This window comes from Felis catus, chromosome C2 (assembly GCF_018350175.1).
Source record: "Felis catus isolate Fca126 chromosome C2, F.catus_Fca126_mat1.0, whole genome shotgun sequence".
NCBI classification, from domain to species: domain Eukaryota; kingdom Metazoa; phylum Chordata; class Mammalia; order Carnivora; family Felidae; genus Felis; species Felis catus.
The window spans coordinates 119709160-119735226 of NC_058376.1; the positions used below are offsets into that span (position 1 = coordinate 119709160).

Here is a 26067-nt window from a genome sequence, read left to right on the forward strand (position 1 = left end):
TCTTTTCTAATCTTTATTATTTCCTTCTTCTACTGGTATTGGGCTTTATTTGCTGTTCTTTTTCCAGCTCTTTTAGGTGTAAGGTTAGGTTGTATATTTGAGACTTTTCTTCCTTCTTTAGGAATTCAGGAAGCAATTCAGGAAGGCCTGAATTGCTATATAATTCCCTCTTATGACCACCTTTGCTGCACCCCAAGATTTTGGGTTGTCATGTTTTCATTTTCATTGACGTCCATGCACTTTTTAATTGCCTCTTTAATTTCTTGGTTAACCCATTCATTGTTTAGTAGGATGTTCATCTAATCTCCAAGTATTCATGGTCTTTCCAAATTTTTTTCTTATGGTTAATTTCGAGTTTCATAGTGTTGTAGTCTCAAAATACGCAAGGTATGATCTTGATCTTTTTGTACTTGTTGAGGGCAGGTTTGTGTCTGGAGAATGTTCCATGTGCACTCAAGAAGAATGTGTATTCTGATGCTTTAGGATGAAATGTTCTGAATATATCTGTTAAGTCCATCTGGTCCAGTGTATCATTAAAAGCCATTGTTTCCTTGTTGATTTTCTGCTTAGATGATATGCCCATTGTTGTAAGTGGGTGTTAAAGTCCTCTACTATTATGGTATTATTATCAATGAGTTTCTTTATGTTTGTGATTAATCAATTTATATATTTTGGCGCTTTCACATTGGGGGCATAAATATTTACAATTGTTAGATCTTGGTGAGTAGACTCCTTAATTATGATATAATACCCTTCTTCATCTCTTGTTACAGTCTTTATTTTAAAATCTAGTTTGTCTGATATAAGTATGGCTACTCCAGCTTTCTTTTGATGACAATCAGCATGATAGATGGTTCTCCATCCCTTTAGTTTCAATCTGTAAATATCTTTAGGTCTAAAATGGGTCTCTTGTAAGCAACATATAGATGGGTCTTGTTTTCTTATCCATTTTGGTACCCTATGTCTTTTGACTGGAGCTTTTAGTCCATTGACATTTTGAGTGAGTACTGAAAGGTATGAATTTATTACCATTGTCTTGCCTATAGAGTTAGAGTTTCTGGTGATGTTCTCTGGTCCTTTCTAGTCTTTGTTGTTTTTGGTCTTTTTTGTTTTGTTTCATCTTGTCTCCACTCAAAGTATCCATCTCCCTTAAAATTGCTTGCAGGGCTGGTTTAGTGGTCATGAACTCCTTTAGTTTTTGTTTGCCTAGGAAACAATTTATTTCTCCTTCTATTTTGAATGACAGCCTTGCTGGATAAAGAATTCTGGGCTGCATATTTTTCTGATTCAACACATTGAATATATCCTTCCAATTCCTGGGGAAGTTTTAGCTAGCTCTGCTGTTATGTACTGCCACCCACATGTGCAACCTGGATCCCAACTTATTCCCTGATTCAGCTTATCTGAAAAACTCTTACATGACCTTTTAAGATTCATCTAAAGCTTTGCATCATTCAAAGGGCTTTAGAGCGTTTTCTCTCTATACTCATATAACACAGAGGGCTTACTAACTGTCATAGCACATGTCACATTGTATTATGATTGTTTGCTTAAGGGTTTGCATTTTACAAACTTGAGCTATAGGGCCAGGACTGTTTTTATTTTAAATCTAGAAATGTCTTGTACAAAATACATACCCAACAAAGTATTAATAAATAAATGAAAGTCCATTAGATGACTGGATTCACAAGAGTTGTAAAACCTCCCACATTTGATGTTTAAAGAGTAAATTGTGGATTTACCCTAAAACGCATGTATCAGTCCTAATTTTAAATTGAGGAATGTAAAATCCTCTGAAGTTTCTTTGCTATTTGTTAATATATCCATAATATTAGGAAAGCTTACAGTTACCAGATTACCATGAGCATACTAACAGAGTATGTAAACTTAAAAGTCAAGGATTATTACTTGAGTTCAACCTTCACTGAAAGGAATGTTGTATCTTTAGAATGCATTTGCTACAGATAAACAGAAACTTGATTCAAAGTTTTTTGAAAAATTAAAGAATATATTATGTCTAGCAGTAGGGTAGCTCCAGAATAGGTTGATCCATTTGTTCAGTGAAGTCATCAGGAACTGAGTTCTGTCTGTACCATGGCCCTACCATTCTCAGTATATTGCCTATGTCCTTGGACTGGATCCCCTTAAGGTCACAAAATATCTTTCAGCAAAAAATGGAGAAATAAATTGTCTTGGTCATGTCCCAAGGGAGAAAACAAGAACACCGCTCTCCCAACCATGGTATATAAGTGCTTCCTTTTAGTTTGATGAGTCTATCTTATACATGTGCTAATTTGTGAACCAAAAACTTTCTGGGAAATTTTATCTCCTGACTGATTATTAGATTACTCAATATTTTACAGGGCAAAGGTTTTCTTGAATCACTTTGGTAGATTGAAGAAGCAGGTAGCTTTTCCCTCCAAAATTTGTGGCTCCATTAGGAAAGAAAGAAGGGGGGAAATATGTGCTGGATATTCGAACAATAGTGTCCACACCACAAATATCTTAGTACAGTCAATCTATTGAACCAGTATCTATGGAATAGTGAGCAATTTCTAAACCAGGCAATGTATAACCTTTTCTTCTGCCACTTCTACAAGTTTAAAATCATATATTTAAAAGCACCCAGTAGTGAACATTTTAGATTCAGTTCCTCCAGTGCAATTGTTTATTCTTTATTTTAGGGCTAATAATGGGATTAATCATACGATATGCTACAGCACCAACTGATATTGAAAGTGGAACTGTGTATGATTGTGGAAAACTGGCCTTCAGTCCATCAACTCTGCTGATTAATATCACTGACCAAGTTTATGAATATAAATACAAGAGAGAAATAAGCCAACATAACATCAATCCTCACCAAGGCAATGCTATACTTGAAAAGGTAAGGATTACAGCTGGTGATATATTTTTGTTTTCAAGTATAAAAAAATTGAACCATCATATGTAATACATTAATACACGTGTATATGTTCTTTTTAAACAGCACACTGTTGGGCCAATTTAGTTGACTGAGGGGTTAATGCCTTGATACATTCTTATTGTAAGTTTAGTTGTTTGTATTTTTTCCTAGAAGTTGCAAAAGAATGGTTTTTAATATAATTGCTTTGCAAAGCACGGATGCATTCGATAAACAGATAATTCTGACTCTGCCTGTCATGATACTTGTTTCAAATATTTACACACGTGTTCATGTGTCATTATATATATTGACAGCTGGCTACTCATATCAAATATTCCTTAAGTCAAAAGGAAAATGAGGGGCGCCTGGGTGGCGCAGTCGGTTAAGCGTCCGACTTCAACCAGGTCACGATCTCGCGGTCCGTGAGTTCGAGCCCCGCGTCAGGCTCTGGGCTGATGGCTCGGAGCCTGGAGCCTGTTTCTGATTCTGTGCCTCCCTCTCTCTCTGCCCCTCCCCCGTTCATGCTCTGTCTCTCTCTGTCCCAAAAATAAATAAACGTTGAAAAAAAAATTAAAAAAAAAAAAAAGGAAAATGAGGGGAATAAAAAATTTTGCGCTTGTAAATCTTGATTTAAGGTGACTAGCTTTTGGCTGCCAACACAGAACACTGGCCACTTGGCTGTTTATAAATTTACTGACACACAGTCAATCTCAAGAGACCTTGATTCCACCAGTTTAGAAATCTTAGATAGAAAAAAGAAAAATTGTAAAGTAACCCATCTTTGTTTCTTTGTTTCAAGTTTTTATTTAAATTCCAGTTGTATTCCATATAGTATAATATTAGCTTCAGGAGTAGAATTCAGTGATTCATCACTTATATACAATATCCAGTGCTCATCACAATAAATGTCCTTCCTTAGTCCCTGTCACCCATTTAACTTATCCCTCCTCCCGTTTCTCCTCCAGCAACCTTCAGTTTTTTCCCTATAGTTAAGAATCTGTTTTATGTTTTGCCTCTCTCTCCTTTTTTCCCCCATGTTCATCTGTTTCATTTCTTAAATTCCACATATGCGTCAAATCATATGGTATTTGTCTTTCTCTGACTTATTTTACTTGGCATAATACTCTCTAGCTCCATCCATGTCATTGTAAATGGCAAGATTTCATTTTTTTGATGACTGAGTAATATTCCATTGTGTGTGTATGTACATGTGTACGTATATGTATGTATATATATGTGCGTACACATGTACATATACACACACACATATATACATACATATATATACACACACACACCACATCTGTCTTATACATTCATCAGTCAATGGACATTTGAGCTTTTCCATAATTTGGCTATTGTTGATAATGCTGCTATAAACATTGGGGTACATGTATCCCATCAAATCAGTATTTTTGTATCCAGCAATTGCTGGATAGTTCTATTTTTGACTTTTTGAGAAAACTCCATACTATTTTCCAAAGTGACTGTACCAGTTTGCATTCCCACCAACAGTGTAAGAGTGCCCCCCTAGTGACCTATCTTTTAAAAATGGTCTTATTATTGCAAATTTGTGAACTGCTTCAGTTATTGAAAGGAAACTTCCTTCTGTTCTCAGGACTCTGGGTCAGAAAATAGGTAAGATTACCTCTTGTAGTGTATTATGAATTCTGGATTAGTCTTTGAAATAAAGAATAAGTGAATTTGCGTTTAATATTATAAGTACACGCTAAGAACCAGGATCTTTTTCTTTAATGTTTATTTATTTTTGAGAGAGAGAAAGATAGAGTGCAAGCAGGGGTGGGGCACAGAAAGAGGGAGACATAGAATCTGAAGCAGGCTACAGGCTCTGAGCTGTCAGCACAGAACCTGACATGGGGTTCAAACTCACCAACAGTGAGATTATGACCCGAGTCAAAGTCAGATACTTAACCCACTGAGCCACCCAGGTGCCCCAGGAACCAGGATCTTATGTGACTCATGACAGAACTTTCTGAGTTAGACCTGAGAGTTTCCTTGATGGAAATTTATTTTATCACTTTCACCCGTACGGATTTAGTTTTCTTTTAATACACACACACACACACACACACACACACACACACACACATTTGTTTCTATTTTGAGAGATTTGGGGTAAGAAGGGACATACTTGGTCTGTCATTTTTCCTCACTCAAGATGGATAATTTTTAGTGTTTTTTTTTCCCATTATTTTCCACTAGCACATTTCTAGATTAACTTCCTCCTAGCACTTGGTGAGGGCTCAGGAAAGTAAAACTAATTATAATATGAGCCTAAATCAAACTTAGAAAAGTAAATTGAAGCATGCAAAACACAAATTGAATAATGTATTTCTGAAATAAATAGGAACAACTTCTAAATCTTCTGCTGTTTTTTTAAATTGATTATAATTTTGTATTTTCAGAAGTTCATAGAAGAGCTGAATTTATGGTAATAGTCTTGATGAAGATCAAGAATTTAAAATATATTTAAAAGCTGAAAGGACAATGCCATTATGCCATTGTCATACTTGAGACAATTAACAATAACTCAATAGCATCTAATATAATCTATTTGTATGAGATAAATTTCCCCTAATGTCCCAGAATGTCTTTTTAAACTGTGTCCTCATCTAGGACATAATTTAAATATAGATCCAGGATCTAATCAAGGTTTTGCCCACATTTTAATCTGGAAAAGTCCTTTTCTCCCACAACATTGAACTTTTTGAAGTGTCCAAGTCATTTGTACAATGTCCCATATCCTGGATTTTTTTCTGGTTTTCTTAGTAGATTTATATTACTGTTTTTCACATATTTTATTTCTTCAAAATGTTGTTTAAATTCTAGTTAGCTAATGTAGTGTAATATTTGTTTTAGGAGTAGAATTTAATGATTCATCACTTACATGTAATACCCAGTGCTCATCATAACAAGTGCCCTGCTTAATACCCATCACCCATTTAGCCCATCCCCCTCTACCTCCCTCCATCAACCTTCAGTTTGTTCTCTATTGTTAAGAGTCTCTTATGGTTTGCTTCCCTCTCTCTCTTGTTTTTCTCCCTTCCCATATGATCATCTGTTTTGTTTCTTAAATTCCACCTATGAGTGAAATCATATGGTATTTGTCTTTCTCTGACTGACTTATTTTGTTTAGCATAAGACACTATAGCTCCATCCACATTGTTGAAAATGGCAAGATTTTATGTATTTTGATGGCTGAATAATATTCCATCATATATATATATGCCACATCTTCTTTATCCATTCATCAGTGGAGAGACATCTGGGCTCTTTCCATAATTTAGCTATTGTTGATAATGCTGCTATAAATATCATGGTGCATGTACCCGTTTTGAATCTGTATTTTTTTATTCTTTGGGTACATACCTAGTACTGCAATTGCTGGATCATTAAGTAGTTATATTTTCAGCTTTTCGAGAAACCTCCATACTATTTTCCAGAGTGACTGCACCAGTTTGCATTCCCACCAACAGTATAAGAGGGTTCTCCTTTCTCGGCATCCTCCCCAACATGTGTTGTTTCTTGTGTTGTTAATCATAGCCATTCTGAGTGGCCTGAGGTGCTATCTCATTGTGCTTTTGACTTGCATTTCCCTGATGATGAGTGATGTTGAGCAGCTTTTCATGTGTCTGTTAGCCATATGTATATTCTCTTTCGAAAAATGTCTCTTCATGTCTTCTGCCTATTTCTTCACTGGGTTATTTAATTTTGTGGGTTGAATTTGATAACTTCTTTATAGATTTTGGATACTAACCCTGTATCCAATAGGTCATTTGCAAATATCTTTTCCCATTCCATAGACTGCCTTTTAGTTTTGTTGATTGTTTCCTTGGCTGTGCAGAAGCTTTTTATCTTGAGGAAGTCCCAATAGTTCATTTTTGCTGTTGTTTCCTTTACCTCCAGATATGTGTCTTTTAAGAAGTTGCTATAGCCAAGGTCAAAGAAGATGTTTGACCTAGGATTTTGATGGTTTCCTATGTCACATTTAAGTCTTTCATATATTTTGAATTTACTTATATGTAAGGTGTAAAAAAGTGATCCAGTTTTATTCTTCTGTGTGTTGCTGTCCAGTTTTTCCAACACCATTTGCTAAAGAGACTGTCTTGTTTTCATTGGATATTCTTTCCTGCTTTCTCAAAGATGAGTTGACCATATAGTTATGTGTCCATTTCTGGGTTCTCTATTCCACTGATCTATGTGTCTGTTTCTGTGCCATTACCATACTGTCTTGATGACTACAGCTTTGTAATATAGCTTGAAGTCCAGAATTATGATGCCTCTTGCTTTTCTTTTCTTTTTCAGGATTGCTTTGGTATTCGGTGTCTGTTGTGGTTCCATACAGATTTTAGGATTGTTTATTCTAACTCTGTGAAAATTCTGGTGGCATTTTGGTAGGAATTGCATGAAATGTGCTGATAGCTTTGGGTAGTATAGACATTTTAACATTGTTTGTTCTTCCAATCCATGAGCATGGAATGCTTTTCCATTTCTTTGTGTCCTCTTCAATTTCTTTCACAAGTGTTCTTTAGTTTTCAGAATACAGATATTTTACCTCTTTGGTTAGGTTTAACCCTAGATATCTTATGGGTTTTGGTGCAATTGTAAATGGGAACAACTCCTTGATTTTTTTTCTGCTGCCTCATTATTGGTGTATAGAGATGCAACATATTCTGTATATTGATTTTATATCCTGAGACTTTGATGAATTCATGTATTAGTTCTAGAAATTTTTTGCTGGAGTCTTTCAGGTTTTCTACATAGAGTATCATGTCATCTGCAAATAGTGAAAGTTTGACTTCTTCCTTGCCGGTTGCATGCCTTTTATTTCTTTTTGTTGTTTGACTGCTGAGGCTAAGACTTCCAGTTCTATGTTGAATAGTAATGGTGAGAGTGGATGTCTCTGTCTTGTACCCAACAGTAGAGGAAAAGCTCTCAGATTTCCCCCATTGAGGACAATATTATCTGTGAGTCTTTCATATATGGCCTTAATGATATTGAGGTATGTTCCATGTATCCCTACTTTGTTCAGAGTTTTTATCAAGAATGGATTCTGTATTTTATCAAACACTTTTTCTGCATCTATTGACAGGATCATATGATGCTTATCCTTTCTTTTATTAATGTAGTATATCACATTGATTGATTTGTGAATATTGAATCAGCCCTGCAGCCCAGGAATAAATCCCACTTGATCATGGTGAATATTTCTTTGAATGTACTATTGAATTGGATTTGCTAGTATCTTGTTGAAAATTTTTACATCCATGTTCATCAGAGATACTGGCCTATAACTCTCCTTTTTAGTGGGGTCTTTCTCTGGTTTTTGAATCAAGATAATGCTAGGTTTATAGAATGAATTTGGAAGTTTTCCTTCCATTTCTATTTTTTGCAACAGTTAGAGGATAGGTATTCACTCTTCTTTAAATGTCCAGTAGAATCCCCCTGGGATGTCATCTCGCCCTGCACTATTGTTGGGAGATTTTTGATTACTGATTCAATTTCTTTGCTGCTATGGGTCTGTTTAAATTTTCTATACCTTCCTGTTTCAGTTTTGGTAGTTTGTATGTTTCTAGGAATTTATCTATCACTTTCTTCTGATTGCCCAGTTTGTTGGCATAATTTTTAATAATACTCTCTTATAATAGTTTGTATTTCTGTGGTAATGGTTGTGATTTCTCCTCTTTCATTCATGATTTTATTTATTTGGTTCCTTTCTCTTTTCTTTTTGATAAGCCTGGCTAGGGGTTTATCAATGTTATTAATTCTTTCGAAGAACCAGGTCTTAGTTTTTTTGATCTCTTCTATTTGTTTGTTGTTGTTGTTGTTTGTTTTGTTTTGTTTTATTTCTGTGTAATTTATTTCTGCTTTATTCTTTATTATTTCCCTTCTTTTGCTGGCTTAAGTCTTTATTTGCTGTTCCTTTTCTAGCTCTTTAGGTGTAAGGTTATGTTGTGTATTTGAGACCTTTCTTGCTTGTGTTGCAGTATACTTCCTCTTATGGCCACCTTTGCTGCCTCAAAGGTTTTGGATTGTCATGTTTTCATTTTCATTTGCTTCCGTGTCTTTTTAAATTTCTTCTTTAATTTCCTGTTAACTCATTAATTCTTTAGTAGGACGTTCTTTAACCTCCATGTATTTGTGGTCTTACCAAATTTTTTCTTGTGGTTCACTTCAAGTTTCATAAGGTTGTTGTCTGAAAATATGTATAGCATAATCTCAGTCTTTTTATACTGGTTGTGGCCTTATTTGTGACCCAGTGTGTGATCTATTCTGGAGAATGTTCCATGTGCACTTGAAAAGAATGTATATTTTGCTACTTTAGAATGGAATGTTCTGAATATGTTAAGTCCATCTGGTCCATTCTTAAGACCATTGGTCCAGTGTGTCTCTCAAAGCCCTTGTTTCCTTGTTGATTTTCTGCTTAGATGATCCATCCATTGCTGTAAAATCCCCCACTATTATTGTATTATTATGAGTTTCTTTATGTTTATTATTAATTGATTTATATATTTGGGTTCTTTCAAGTTTGGGGCATAACTATTTACAATTGTTACAACTTCTTGATGGGTAGACCCCTTAATTATGATATAATGCCCTTCTTGATCTCTTGTTACAGTCTTTGGTTTAAAATCTAACTTGGGGGCACCTAAGTGGCTCAGTCAGTTAAGTGTCTGGCTTCAGCTGAGGTCACGATCTCACAGTTCATGAGTTCAAGCCCGTGTCAGGCTCTCTGGTGTCAGCATGGAGCTTGCTTCAGATCCTCTCTCCTCTTCCCTCTTTTCCCTTCCCCCCCCCCCCCACTCTCTCTCTCTCTCTCAAAAATAAATATTTATACATACATACATACATACATACATACATACATACATAAAATCTAGTTTGTCTGGGGGTGCCTGGGTGGCTCAGTCAGTTAAGCATCTGACTTTTGATTTCAGCTCGGGTCATGTCTTGCAGTTTGTAGGATCAAGCCCCACATTGGATTCTGTGTCCTGACAGCATGGAGCCTGCTTGGTATCTCTCTCTCCTTTTCTCTGCCCTCCTCTGCTCATGCTGCACTCTCTCTCTTTCTAAAAATAAATAAATAAACTTAAAAAAATAAAAAATATAAAATACAGTTTGATATAAGTATGGCTATTCCAGCTTTCTTTTGATGTCCATTAGCATGATGTATAGTTCTTCATCCCCTCACTTTCAATCTGCAGATGTCTTTAGGTCTAAAATGAATCTCTTGTAGGCAGCATATACATGAGTTTTGTTTTGTTTTGTTTTGTTTTAATCCATTCTGAAACCCCATGTCTTTTGATTGGATCATTTTGTCCATTTACATTCAGAGTGATTATTGATAGATATGAATTTAAAGCCATTGTATTACCCGGAACGTTGGTGTTTCTTATGATGTTCTCTGTTCCTTTCTAGTCTTTGTTGCTTTTGGTCTATTTTTTCCCCACTCAAAGAGTCCCCTTTAATATTTAATATTCCTTGCAAGGCTCATTTAGTGGTCATGAGTTTCTTTAGTTTTTATTTTTCCCGGAAGCTCTTCATCTCTCCTCCTATTCTGAATGACAGCTTTGCCAGATAGAGTTTTCTTGGCTGCATGTTTTTCCCATTCAGCACATTGAATACATCATTCCATTCCCTTATGGCCTGCCAAGTTTCTGTGGACAGATCTGTGAACCTGATTTGTCTTCCCTTGTAGGTTAAGGATTTTTTTTCCCTTGTTGCTTTCAGGATTCTTTCCTGGTCTGTATTTCATGAATTTGACTATGAAATGTATAGGCCAGCTTTTGTTGAATTTAATGGGAGTTATCTGTGCCTCTTGGATTTTCATGTCTGTTTCATTCTCCAGATTAGGGAAGTTTTCAGCTATAATTTGATAAAGTAAACTCTGCCCCTTTCTCCTTCTCTTTTTCTTGGGGGAGAATGATACGATATGAATGTTATTACACTTTATGGAGTTGCTGAGTTCACTAAACCTACATGTGTGATCCAATATTTTTCAGCTACATTATTTTCCATAATTTTATCTTCTGCATCACTGATTCATTTCTTTGTTTCATCCATCCTCATTGTCATTGCATCCAGTCGGTTTGGCATCTGTTATAGCATTTTTTAAAATTTTCGCCTGTCTAGATTTAGTTCTTTTATCTCTGCAGGAAAGGATTCTTTGGTGTCTTCTATGCTTTTCTCAAGCCCAGCTCGTATCCTTATGATTGTTATTTTAAGTTCTGCTTGAGGCATATTACTTATATCTATTTTTATTAAATCCCTGGCTGTTACTTCTTCCCATTCTTTTGTGGTGAATTTCCTGTCTTGTCATTTTGTCTAGGTCACTGTGTGTGTGTGTGTGTGTGTGTGTGTGTGTGTGTGTGTGTGATTGTTAGGAAAGCCTGTAATATTCCTGTTCCTGAGAGTAATGGCTATATTAAGGAGAGGTTCTATACTGTCTTGGGCCTGGTGCTTCAGGAAGTATTTCAGAGTGTGAATTCTACTGTTGTGTTTTGGCGATTCCTTCCCTCATCCGTCCTCTGCAGAGTTTCTCCTTGCCTTCAGTGGCGGGTGTTTGGACCTTGCCTATTCTGTGGCAAATTTTAAGTAAGCGTGTTTTGGTCTGCTTGTTGAAAAAAGCTAGATCCTATTTCCTCTAGAGCTGAAGCTTTGCAGCACTCTATGATCAGTAGACTTGGTGCATATGAGGGGTTTGTGCTGGTCTTCTGCCTGCTGTTCTGATTCTCAGGCTGACTTGCCCTAGTGAAGATGCACCTGCAGGACACAGGGGCATGGGGCTTAGTGTAAGAGGCTCCAGCCTCCACTTGGGGGGCATTGTGTTGCTCAATGAAGTCATTAGTGCTGATGGGCTGGGAGGAAAAGGCATCACCTCACTCTTTCGTCCCCAAAGTGGGGAGTTCGCATTTGCCACTCTTCAGAAAGCCCTCACAGAAGAGTAAGCAGTCTTCCCTCTTGTATCCCCCAGTTTCCATCAGATCCCTGCCTTCAGCCTGTCTTTGTCCATTCTGTCTGCCTGCCAGGAAGCACAGTACTCCTGTGTTTTATCTCAGGCACATGTCAGGGCTTCAGAACTACAAATTTTAAAAACCCGGCATGGGGGGATCAGTGCTGATCCTTTAGGGAGGGTCTCACTACATTGTGGTCATTTGTCCCAGAAAAGCAGTCACATGACCACACAGTGGTTTGAATTTTATTTTATGGTAAAGCACAGCAAAAAGCTGGCACCAAGGTTTGCTGCCCTCAGCAAGTGTCTCTGTTCCTATGCTAATGAACAGGGCAGCACATTGGCACCTGCGAGCTCTTTTGTACCTGGAGAGGCCATGCCACCTATCCCAAATGCACTTGAAGAAGGGGAACTCTGTCTCCTGTGTGACCCAGGGAATCCTCAGACTGTACTGTCTACTCCTAGGGCTTCACTCTCTTTCCCCACAGGAGCAGCACTAAGCCCATTAAACATGACCCTTGCAATGGTGCAGACTTCTTAAACTTTCGCCTTTGAGCTCCACTGCTTATAAAAGCTTGTGGTAGTCAGCCCCTCTCCTTTTCCCAGCCAATGTTTTTGGGGAAGAGTTTTTCTTGTGCAATCCCCCTGTGTGCTGTCTTCACTCTTTCTATCTCTCTCTTTCTCTCTCGCTCCTTTCTCTGTGATCAGAGGTCCCTCACCTCAATTCTTTTGTCCCCCAAATCATCTTTCTGTAGCTTCTACTTTCCATGATGTGGCCATTTTTCTACCTCTAGATATGCAGTTTGTTCTTTCAGTCTTCAGATCAATTATTTAGGTGTTCAGAACGTTTGATATTTATCCAGCTGTGTTGAAGGAAAACTTAGGGTCCCCTTACTCCTTCACCACCTTAACTCTTTTCTTAATCTTCTGTTGTTTTGGATGATCTCTTCCATATGATTCTTTCTATTCATGTGGATAATAGAAAATTATCTACCCTGAAATAAAAAATAATTCAAATGACTTTGTTGGCAGCATAGGGTTTTATTTAAAACACACTCTTCATTTTTACCTCTAGTTAGCACCTGGACATAAATTAAGTATTTATTTTTTTTCACTCTCTACTTATTTTTATCTTCATTTCTTAGCAGCACTATTTCACCAAACAGGTTGACCCCCCCCAAATGCTGATAGTTACCTGTTACTATAACAATTTTTTTCTAGCAGGATTGCCAGTAATTGATCAGAAATTTTGTTACTGTATTGTTGACATGTTGATTCCTTTATCATCAGCCAGTTCCAGTGTTTGCTTTTGAAAAACTAAGGCAAGACTTGGAGAAAATGTCCAAGTCACTGGGGTTTTCTTGGATTTTTAATTGGATGGATTATGAATTCTGTATATAAAAAGTTTAATTCACCTTGAATAGCTCAAGTATTTCCTAGATTAATGTCTAAATTATGTGAATTGTTTGTCATAATTAGTATTTGTTCCTCCAGGCATCCAAAGTTGGCAGTAGGCAATTCAGTATCCAGAGTAAGTCCTCCCCTCATTGCTGGTGGAGAAAGAGGCATCCACCGGTATACTTACCATATTAGATGACTTTAAGTGGAAAGGACCTTGTTATAAATGGCCACACCGTATTTTAATGCACATTTGTTTCTTATGTGCCAATGCTAGCAGGGGGCATAGTTAGTGAAAATAAAAAATCCACAGTCTGTCTTTCTTACTGGGAATTCTCCACTGCACTCAACTATGCATTATCAATCAATTATTCAATCAATGTTTGTCAGAAGCAACAGGATTCCATTCATTGGATGACTGGTAAGGATGTAACATGGAGTACTGGGGGAAAAAATTCAGCACCCGCAAAAACTCAGCACCAGATAGATCTTCCATATATCCTTAATAAGTTCCTTTAACTCCAACTTTCTTATTTGTGAAATGAGGAGATTAGAGCTGTTTTGTAGAGTTGTTTTAATGTTTAAATGAGATGATGTATCTAATGTGTCTGGCTACTATGAGGCCCTTTACATTGCACTACTATTACTGTCTTTACTGCTATTACCACTACCACTCTTTTTTTTAAACCACTTTATTGACAATTGATTGACATACAAAAAGCTATACATATTTAGTGTGCACAACTTGGTGAGTTTAAGATGCAGCTGTTTTTTGTTTTGTTTTGTTTTGTTTTTAATTTACATCCAAGTTAGCATATAGTGCAACAATGATTTCAGGAATAGATTCCTTAGTGCCCCTTACCAGTTTAACCCATCCCCCCCCCACAACCCCTCCAGCACTCCAGCAACCCTCTGTTTGTTCTTCATATTTAAGAGTCTCTTATGTTTTGTCCCCCTCCCTGTTTTTATATTACTTTTTGTTTCCCTTCCCTCATGGTCATCTGTTTTGTATCTTAGAGTCCTCATATGAGTGAAGTCATAAAATATCATATGACCACTATCACTTCTAATACCACCACCAGTATCGTCACCACTGTACTACCTCTAACACCAATGCTATCATTGCTGCTACAAGATAATGTTGGAATGCTTAATAAATGCCAGGGATTAAGGACACGTGTGTGCATGCTTTTTCACTCATTTAACATTTGTTGGGGAGAAAAGATCAATATATAATACATACCGGTGCCTGGGTGGCTCAGTCAGTTGAGCATCCAACTCTTGATTGTGGCTCAGGTCATGATCCCAAGGTCATAGGATTGAGCCCCATGTTGGGCTCTGCACTGAGCTTGGAGTATGCTTAAGATTCTCTTTCTCTCTCTTTCTCTCTCTCTCTTGCTCTCTCTCCTTCTCCCCACCCTGCCCTTCTTCCCTCTTCATGGGCACCCCCCCTCATATATATATATAATCTTTAACTAGTTTTAGCTGAGTGAGGCCTATATTCTGTTACATGATTATTTTATATTAATTTGTTATATAATATTTAAACTACCAAATGTCTACTAAAAATTTCTGAATTTCATATCAATAGAGAGTTTAAAACTTGCTTTTGAAAAGCAGATTATAAAAGAACTTTATCACTCATTTATTCGTCCTTTCAATACAGGTGAACTGAGTGAGTCCCATCAGCTTCAATTCTAAAGTAATGAATGCTCTCAAGGAGTTTATTAATAAATCAGGGGAAAACACAGTAAATAAATAAATGTACCACAAAGCTTGGTATTAAGGGAGTAGGTCAAGTACCACAGGCACTCGGGAAAAACAATATTATTTCTTACTAAGGTGATAGGAAAGCTTTCAAAGAAAGAAAAGTTAACTAACTTTGGTAGTGGTGGTGTATATAATGTATGGAAGTGGGGATGTCATTATAAGCAAAGGCAAAAACATGATATGGAAGTGGAAAAAAAGAATATTCTAAGAAAAACAATTTAAATTTGTTGGTATATGAAAGACCAATAAAATGTAGGGTTAGAAATAATGGCAGAGCTTGATTACAGAAGCCCTTGAATGCCAAGCTGAGTAATGCACTCTCTATTTGTAGTCAGTGGAAGGGTGTTATGTTGATAAAATCAAAGGGATAGTTTGCCTGTCATGTAGAGGGTAGAGAGTGAAAGCAAGCTGACAAATGAGGCCTAAACTTGGATGGTAATCAAGGGGTGAATGGAAGAGAAGCAAGGAAGGAAGATGCTGCAGAATTTGGACCCATTGGACATGAGAAGAGAGAATGGCTTACTCTGCTACCTAGGTCTTATGGGTTCATAGAGGTGGTACGGCAGAAATGGGGAAGTTAGAAGTTAGGGGAAAGAGCAGGTTAGGGGAACTTCACATGTATGGTTTAAAATTAATGAATGAATTAATCCATTTCATAACCAACTTATTTATTATTGATTTAACACATTATGTTTTTGCCATATTGAGTTGGAGGGGTCAGGAGACCATTTGGCTGGAAAGGTCTTGCAGATCTAGTACACTTCCAAAGTGTTGTCAGCACAGTTAAATTTATACTTCCTATTATTCGTAAATCAGTTGACTGTAATGTGAAAAGTCAAAGGAAACTACCCAGAGAAAATTCTGCCAAGTCTTCACTTCCTGTGTGACAAGTGACACTATCCATTTTGTCAAGGAAGTTATTTTAGAGAAGGTTACCCTGCTGAGTAATCAGTTCTCTCTGTTGTTTTAATAAGGAAAATTGCGAGGCTGCAAATAGGTCACACTGAAGCTATTATCAATTGTGTTGGTAATACTGTATATTTTTGAGATATTTTAAGGAAGCCTTTATAGCAACAGCTAATCATGTGACTTTTATAAATAATTTTGTATTTACAGCATTAAAATATCAGTGTCTTATTTTTATTCTCACTGTCCAACTTTTTCTAATGGTAATTTAGTCTTTTTGTGGTTCATTCTTAATTCTTATATATTTACTTGTGAACGATTTTTGTTTTTTCCAGTCTTTCTCTTTGCTTGATTATTCTGGTTCCATAGGCCAGAGAGCAAACCTCTTCTGGTAACAGGAAAAGCTTGACCAGAAGGAGTCACTGGACCATGAGATAAATATGTCCAGTTAATGCTAGGACACTTTTGGAAAGAATAAGAAAAGACACGAAAGAAATCTCCTCTAAAATTGTTCTCGGCACACTGAGAGAAGCAAGCATCATGATAAATCAGCACTTGGAGTTTGGAGAAACATTTGTAGGATATTATCAATTATTCCTCCATCCTGTAGAGAACAGGGATTCATGATTTATGTTTTGCTATCGTGACAAGTCTTGGATAATACAACATGAGAAGTACCAGGGGGGATTCTCAAACTTGGCAGTGAGTGGAATAGACTTAGCTACTGTCATCCTAAACCTCAGTTAAGGATGGATAGTTAATATCTCTATTGTTATTAAAAAACTTAACAGTTCTTTTTTTCTTTCATTTTAGCTGTTTTCTTCCACCTTTGTCCAATTTTCTTTGCAAAAAGTTAGCCTGAGAGATGATTTCAGAAATGTCTCAAGATTCTAAGATTTTTCCATTTGGGTTTGTTTTTATTTTTGTCTTATTTTTTATTTTTATTTTTTTTGCTGTGAAAGTATTTTTATTTATTTCTTATTTTTTCTAGTTTTATTGAGATATAATCAACATATAAGAATGTGTTAGTTTAAGATATATAATGATTTGATATATGTAGGTATTATGAAATGATTATCACAATAAGTTTAGTTACCATCCATTACTTCACATAGTTATGATTTTTTTGTATGATAAAACTTTTAAGTTCTACTTCTTTAGCAACTTTCAAATATACAATCCAATACTATTAACTATAGTCACCATGCTGTACATTACATCCCCAGGACTTATTTATCTTATAACTGTAAGTTTGTATGTTGTAACCACCTTCACCCATTTCCCTGACCCTTCACCTCTCACCTCTCGCAACCACCAATCTGTTCTGTTCCAAGTTCATTTTTTTAGATTTGACATAAGTGAGGTATTACAGTATTTGTATTTTTTTTACCTTATTTCACTTAGCATAGTGTCCACAAGGTCAATCCTGTTGTTGCAAATGGCAGGATTTCCTTCTTTTTTATGGCTGAATAATAACCGTGTGTGTGTGTGTGTGTGTGTGTGTGTGTGTGTATCACATTACTTTATTCATTCATTTATGGACACTTTGTTTTCATATCTTAGCTCTTGTAAATAATTATAAATAATATTGTAAATAATACTGTCATGAACATGAGAGGGCAGATACCTTGTGGGGATTTTAATTTCAATTCTGGTCCTGAGTCAGTCTCATAATTTCAGTTCTGTTGGTAAATACCCTGAGGTGGATTGCTGGACCATTTGGTATTTCTAATTTTAATTTTTTGAGGAACCTCTATACTATTTTCCATAGTGGCTGCACCAGTTTACATCCCCACCAACAGTGCACAAGTATTCCTTTTCTTCACATTTCTCACCAACACTTATATCTTGTCTTATTGATAATAGTTGTTCTAACAGGTAGGACATGGTATCTCATTGTAGTTTTGGTTTATATTTCCCTGAGGATTAGTTTCATTTGGTTTTAATTTAGTAATTGAATAGATTTTCTTCATTCATTTAGTCATTGAACAAATATTTATTTGTTGGACACTCATCATATGCTAGGCCTTGCTTTCGTGGAGCCTAGATTCCAGGGTAGAGATAGACAAAGGACAGTTTAGCACAATCATTTATAATGTAATGTCAGGTAGAGACATGTGCTATGTAGAAAAGTTTGCAAAATAAGAGGATGGGGAGCGAAGTATATTTAAGTGTGTCCTGCAGGGAAGGCCTCACTGAGGAGGTGAAGTTGGAGCTAAGATCTGAATGAAGTTGGGAGTGAGCCATGCAGAGATCTGGAAGAAGAGAATTTCAAAGCAGGGGGCAAAACTAAGTAACATTAAATGCCTTAGCTTTCTGGAAGTCATGTTTTCCCTTACCAGGCCTTTGCTATATTTTTCATCAATATTCAAGACCATTTTGTCTATACCAAAAATCCTGGAAAAATTCTATTTGTTGGGGTAAAGAAGGGTGGAGGAGAAAAGAGACATCAACTTGGGATGGGGAGTGAAAATGAACAAAATGCAGAATTAACAGGAAGCCTGGCAGTCTCTGCATGGCACTCTAGCCAGGCTTGCCTTTAGAATGCAGAACGTAAACACCAAAGGAGTTGTTTTACTACACTTTGTAGCTGAGAACACCCCAAATTGCAGGATTAAGAAGTATTCTAGACAGCATTCCTTACCAGATATGTTTGGGAGAGTTTGGGGTAAACCCTTGCCACCTGGAATATAGCTTAGATTTCTGATACAGGGCTATGGATAAGGCACTCAGGAACTCTTCTGACCTCTAGATAGAGGACTTTTTTCTTCTTCTCAAATCATCACTCAGCACTTATGTTCTTTATGTTCTTTTTTTTAAGTATTATTTTTTTTAATTTATTTATTTTTGAGAGAGACAGGGGCAGGGACAGAGAGAGACAGAGAGAACAAGCATGAATAGGGGAGGGGCAGAGAGAGAGAGGGAGAGAGAGAATCCCAAGCAGGCTCCACAGTGTCAGCACAGAGCCTGAAGTGGGGCTCAAACTTGTGAACCGTGAGATCATGACCTGAGCTGAAATCAAGAGACAGATGCTTAACCAACTGAGCCACCCAGGCGCCCCACTCAGGACTTATGTTCTGAGGAAACTAACCACTGAAACATTTATTTGGAGACAGGGGGTACATTCCAAATAGCTGTTCAATTTTATCTCTTAACAAAAATCCTAGCTACTCAAAATAATGTAAAGGCTGTTGGTGCCAGTGAGCCCTTGGAGTGCCATGTGATTCGAGCACAAAGTCTCACACTCAGTCCTAGTTGTGAAAAGAAAGCATTTATGTGAAAGTGTATGGGTATCTTTATCACTGGGGTTAGTGTTCTTTCTAATATGATAAAATTTGGTAAGAGGTGAGTGTCTAGAAGTCAACGGCTTCTCAAATTTCTGGCTTCAAGCCCTAGAAAATATTCCAGACCACAATGGGAAGAAACAAGTGGGATCCCCACTCATCTCCCAATCATCTCTGCCTTCTGACCTTTGGCTGGTTGTGGGCCATCTTAAGTCACCAAGGACATGATAGTAGTCCTTGGGCCTCTGCAGCTTTGGCCGTGAAAAGAAACCCAGGGTTTCATCCATCTGAGCATCTATTTGTCTAGTGCCAGAAATGACTTACAGTGGTAGCACAGACACATCTTCTAGGAGCTATGGTAGCTAGCATAGCAGAACATGCCCTAGACCAATCCTTTGGGATGCTGAGTAGCTGCTACCCACTTAGGTACTAAAGGACAGGTTTTCACACTGTTTTGGGGTAGAGTGGGTGGCTGGGAGCTTTGAAGCTCTCCTCCCCATTTCCCTATCCTACTCAGTTAAAGATCATGGTGAATTACCTTCCATGAGACACTGATATTTAAAAAATATGACTCATAACTTGTTATTTGATACTATTTTCTGTACTTATTGATGAGCCCTGTATTTATTGTGTGTCATTTCCAAAATATTCCTAAGTAACCTTCCCAAAAAACTCCAAAATATTATTGTTTTAAACATCAACACATAATGTGTTAGGAATCTGGCATGTATAAGGCCGCACAATATCATAGTTGGAATCCCACTCCACTCAGAATACCTGGGTTCAAACACCATGTCTACCTTTAATCAGCTGGGTGATCTTCAGCATGTAATCTAACCCTCAGTGCATTAGTTTTATCAAGTGAGGCAATACTAGTTCCAACCTCAAAATGTTATTATGAGGGATAAATGAAATTATTCATATAAAAGGCTAATATGCCAGGCATGTAGTAAATTCTTGGTAAATATTAATTATTATTATTATGTACCAGCTAACTGCTAAGTACTTTTAAAACACTGTTTTCAAAACTTTTGATTGTGTACCCCATCAGTAAAACACTCTTGAGTGTATGTATCTAATATATGCCGATTTATACATATGAAATGCAAGTAGTAATATATTATGTACATTATTACTATACCAACATATTATGTACATTATAAAGCAGTATCAATTTAGAACTTCTATTTTTTATTTTTTAAAGTGATTTTATTAATTTTTTTAATGTTTGTTTTTTGAGAGATAGAGTGCAAGTGGCAGAATGGCAGAGAGAGAGGGAGACACAGAATCTGAAGCAGGCTTCAGGCTCTGAGCTGTCAGTGCAGAGCCCGACACGGGGCTTGAATTCATGAACCGCAAGATCATGGCCTGTGTTGAAGTTGGACGCTTAACTGACTGAGCCATCCAGGTGCCCCTCAAATTAGAACTTTTATTTTTTTTATTTTTTTTTTTATTTTTTTTTTTCAACGTTTATTTATTTTTGGGACAGAGAGAGACAGAGCATGAACGGGGGAGGGGCAGAGAGAGAGGGAGACACAGAATCGGAAACAGGCTCCAGGCTCTGAGCCATCAGCCCAGAGCCTGACGCGGGGCTCCAACTCCCGGACCGCGAGATCGTGACCTGGCTGAAGTCGGACGCTTAACCGACTGCGCCACCCAGGCGACCCTCAAATTAGAACTTTTACAAGGATGCGATAAAAATAAAATATGAAAGGTTCTTTTCATACCCAAAGGGATCATCTTGTTCACTCGCTAGCATATGCACACTGCAACTTAGAGATATTAGGTCATATTTTATTAATTTTTTTTATTTTAGCTGTTTTGGATATCTTTCTTCAAAAATTCTGCTATTTTCTGAACTCTTAAATACTATATTACAAGTCTCATCAGCATCAATATATACACTGGGCTCTTGGCCTGAGTTAAGGGTGTTCTTAGGGATTGACCAGCTTTGTGGAAATACTTGTCCTCACTCTAAGTGACTCCATGCTGTTTTACACCAGTATCCAATTCTTTTGTTTCATAGTTCCACCTATTGTTCTCCCACTAGTATCTTAGCTGAGTTATAAATTAATATTTATATATGTGATGTTTACATTGATGTCTATCTCTTCATTAGACTATAAAACTCCAAGAGGGCAGGGACAAGGCCTATCTGTGGTTATACTGTATTCCCAGTTCAAGGCAGGATGCCTGGCACATGGTAGATGCTTTGTGTGTCCTGAGTCGATGAGATAATAATGTATCATTCTCCTGTGGTCAATGGCTATTTTTCATTCTACTCTGCACTGTCTTACTTGCTAGCCATTTTATACCCTATATGTATCATGCATTTCCTCTCAGAGTGAAGAACCAGGGCTCTCTGATTGGTTGTTTGTTACTCAGATAGTGGAATTGTTACAAATCTCATCTTCAAATAATCAAGTTGGAATGGAGGGAGACAGAGAAAAGGAGGCTGGGCACAGGATAAACAGAGGGGAGGGAGGGAGGGAGGGAGAAAGAGAGATTTCCCATCAGACTTTTAGTCTGAGTAGATAAAACTTAAAATGGATCTTCCAATTCTTTCCCCCTTTGCTTTGTTCCTTTTAAAACATTAAACTGTGGAAAGAATGCACACTTATCATCGCTGGCCTCCAGTGAGTAGTTAAATAAGGTTCCATCCCACTGTATTTCCTGTTTTTTTTTTCCCTAAGGTCCGTAAGAAGCTGCTCATTAGTGGCTTATACAGTCTGAGGGTAGGAACTACATCTGTCAGCACAGGACGGGTGGAAACCATCAAGAAGGATGGGAACCATAAGGAAACTCTGCATTTAAATGGCTTGTCTCCTGTTGCTATTTAAGCAAGAGTCAGGGGTCTCAGCTGCTCCCATTTCTGATTACAAGACTAACTGGACACTGTCTGATTTAGGGAGGTCTGCCTCAGGTGAGGGTGTGTGGAGCAAAATGTCCAGCATGTTTAGGTGATCTTCACCTTTATTTCTCACTGTTGCACATTGGGTTCCCAAAGAAGTAGACTCTGAGGTGGAGTTTATAAGTGGGATGGTTAAATGCCCTTGAGATCAACACCTTATGAATGGAAAAGTAAATAAGCCTGAGTGGGCCAAGGGAGAAGTTAAGCTATGATGCAAGCCCAACAAGTTTAGCTAACCCCATGGGAAGCTCTGGAGTTAGGATGGCTCTTCAGCCTTATACCCAGTTGGACTGAGATGGCCTGGGCTCTAAAATACCAAATCATTCTATCTTTGGATACAGGCTACTCTGAAAAAGGGCTGAGCTTGGATGAGGTGGCTTTTTGCAGCTTTGACAATCCCTGAAGGGGCTAACAGCACTTCTAGCAGCAGGGACAAGTCCTTCACTGAAGGAGAATCCCAGTATCCAACATACTGACCCACATAGGGGAGGAAAAAATCTTTTCTTCTATTTGTCTAAGTTCTTGACTAGGGACACTTAGGGCTTAGAATTCAGGCTAAAGTGCCATTTTTGGCTAAAAAAAAGAAGAAAGAAGGCAAGTTTTAAGAAGGTGACCAGGAAAATTAATATAAACAAGAGTAAGGTTGTTATGCAGATTTAAGTCTATGCCTTCTCCATTGATACATTTCTTATGAGTTAGAGTCATACTTCTCTTCTTGGTACTAAGAAGGAGACAGGCTTCCTTACAAATGGAGATTTCCTTAGTGTAAATTTTCCTTACAAAAGGATAACTTCTAGTCTGTCTTCAGAGCTTCAGAGCTTCTCTTCAAAATAATCAGTACAAAATAATTCTTATGCTCAAAGGACTTTTTTTCTGGAGGAGGGGGCAGGTAGGGGGGAGCATATCCTGATTTCCTATACTTCCCATAGGCTAGGATCTTATATAGATGTTGTGCTCAAGAATGGTACTTAAAGAGTTAACATATAGCTGGAATAAAATGACACAGTAGAGTACTAGAGTAGGGTTGTCCTGGATTTTGAGAGCTGATTATTTATTAAATATCCAAGTATTTTATATGCCAGTTGCTCAAACATTTGTAGATTGAAATGGGCCATGGTAGGCATATTTGTTTACATGACAGAAATTGTCAAGGCTTGTGGGCTTATTTTTTTTTTCATCCATAGAGATGGTTTACCAGCACACCATTGAATATATTTCTATATAATTTCATTTTTAGGAGAATTAGAAATATCCAAACACCTCATTTTTTACCTCACCAAAAAGTCCTTTCCCACAAGGTGATTGTCACAAAATTCTACTATTTGAGCTTTATATTGTCAGCTTAAACTCTGATGGCTTTCAAAGTGATATAGGGAAGTGCATAAGATTTTTTGTCTTAGTCTTCCTGGGCAGCTGTAACAAAAATGCTATAGCCTGGGGGAATAAACAATAAACTTGTTTTCTCACAGTTCTAAAGTCTGGAAACTCTAAAATTGAGGCACCAGCAGATTCTGTGTTTGGTGAGGGCAAGCTTTTTGTTTCCTACATGGCTGTCGTTCCATTGGGTCCTTACATGGTAGAAACTGAAAACTCTCTTGTATCTCTTTTGTAAGGGCATTAATCCCATTCACAAGGGTTCTACCTTCATGACTTAATCACCCCTGAAGGCCCCACCTATTTTTTTTTAATTATTTTTTTCTTTATTTTATTTTATTTATTTCTTTTTTTTAAATTTATATCCAAATTCATTAGCATATGGTGCAACAATGATTTCAGGACTAGGTTCATTAGTGTCCCTTAACCATTGAGCCCATCCGCCCTCCCACAACCCCTCCAGTAACCCTCAGTTTGTTCTCCATATTTATGAGTCTCTTCTGTTTTGTCCCCCTCCCTGTTTTTATATTATTTTTGTTTCCCTTCCCTTATGTTCATCTGTTTTGTCTTTTAACGTCCTCATATGAGTGAAATCATTATTTCACTTAGCATAATACCCTCCAGTTCCATCCATGTAGTTGCAAATGGCAAGATTTCATTCTTTTTGATTGCTGAGTAATACTCCATTGTATATATATATATACCACCTCTTCTTTATCCATTCATCCATTGATGGATATCTGGGCTCTTTCCATACTTTGGCTATTGTTGATAGTGCTGCTGTAAACATGGGGATGCATGTGTCCCTTCAAAACAGCACACCTGTATCCCGTGGATAAATGCTTAGTAGTGCAATTGCTGGGTCATAGGGTACTTCTATTTTTAGTTTTTTGAGGAACCTCCATTCTGTTTTCCAGAGTGGCTGCACCAGCTTGCATTCCCACCAACAATGCAAAAGAGATCCTCTTTCTCCACATCCTTGCCAACATCTGTTGTTGCCTGAATTGTTAATGTTAGCCATTCAGACAGGTGTAAGGTGGTATCTCATGGTGGTTTGGATTTGTGTTTCCCTGATGATGAGTGATGTTGAGCATTTTTTCGTGTGTCAGTTGGTCATCTGGATGTCTTCTTTGGCGAAGTGTCTATTCCTGTCTTTTGCCCATTTCTTCACTGGATAACTTGTTTTTTGGGTGTTGAGTTTGATAAGTTCTTTATAGATTTTGGATTACTAACCCTTTATCTGATACATCATTTGCAAATGTCTTCTCACATTCTGTTGGTTGCCTTTTAGTTTTACTGATTGTTTCCTTCACTGTGCAGAAGGTTTTATTTTTATGAGGTCCCAGTAGTTCATTTTTCCTTTTGTTTCCCTTGCCTCCGGAGACGTGTTGAGTAAGAAGTTGCTGTGGCCAATATCAAAGAGGTTTTTGCCTGCTTTCTCCTCGAGGATTTTGATGGCTTCCTGTCTTACATTTAGGTCTTTCATCCATTTTGAATTTATTTTTGTAAGGAAGTGGTCCAGGTTCATTCTTCTGCATGTCACTGTCCAGTTTTCCCAGCACCACTTGCTGAAGACACTATGTTTGTTCCATTGGATATTCTTTCCTGGTTTGTCAAAGATTAGTTGGCCATGTTTGTGGGTCCATTTCTGGGTTCTCTATTCTGTTCCATTGATCTGAGTGTCTGTTCTTGTGCCAGTACCATAGTGCCTTGATGATTACAACTTTGTAGTATAGCTTGAAGTCCAGAATTATGATGCCTCCAACTATGGTTTTCTTTTTCAAGATTGCTTTGGATATTTGGGGACTTTTCTGGTTCCATACAAATTTTAGGATTATTTGTTCTAGCTCTGTGAAGAATGCTGGTGTTATTTTGATAGGGAATGCATTGAATATGTAGATTGCTTTGGGTAGTATCGACATTTTAACAATATGTGTTCTTCCTATCCAGGAGCATGGAATCTTTTCCACTTTTTTTTTGTCTTCTTCAGTTTCTTTCATAAGCTTTCTATAGTTTTCAGCATATAGATTTTTCACATCTTTGGTTAGATTTATTCCTAGGTATTTTATGGGTTTTTGTGCAACTGTAAATGGGATCGACTCCTTGATTTCTCTTTCTGTTGCTTCAGTGTTGGTGTATAGGAATGCAACTGATTTCTTTGCATTGATTTTATATCCTGCAACTTTGCTGAATTCATGACTCAGTTCTAGCAGTTCTTTTGGTGGACTCTTTAAGGTTTTCCATATAGAGTATCATGTCACCTGCAAAGAGTGAAAGTTTGACCTCCTCCTGGCTGATGTGGATGCCTTTTATTTCTTTGTGTTGCCTGATTGCAGAGGCTACGACTTCCAATACTATGTTGAATAACAGTGGCAAGAGTGACCACTCAGTCTTTTTACTGACCTTAGGGGAAAGCTCTCATTTTTTCCCCATTGAGGATGATATTAGTGTTGGGTTGTTCATCAATGGCTTTTATGATCTTGAGGTATGCTCCCTCTATCCCTACTTTCTTGAGGGTTTTTATCAAGAAACAATGCTGTATTTT

General features: G+C 37.3%; 1 protein-coding gene across 13 annotated transcripts in view; it reads left to right on the forward strand.

Moving 5' to 3' along the window:
* The window catches only part of SLC9A9 (solute carrier family 9 member A9), a 693980-nt gene that overhangs the window by 146140 nt on the left and 521773 nt on the right, over nt 1-26067 (forward strand). For all 13 annotated transcript variants that reach the window (XM_023260486.2, XM_023260485.2, XM_019810605.3 and 10 more), the window contains one exon: nt 2685-2887. In XM_023260486.2, coding sequence (XP_023116254.1) covers nt 2685-2887 — 203 coding nt within the window. The remainder of the gene's footprint in view (nt 1-2684; nt 2888-26067) is intronic.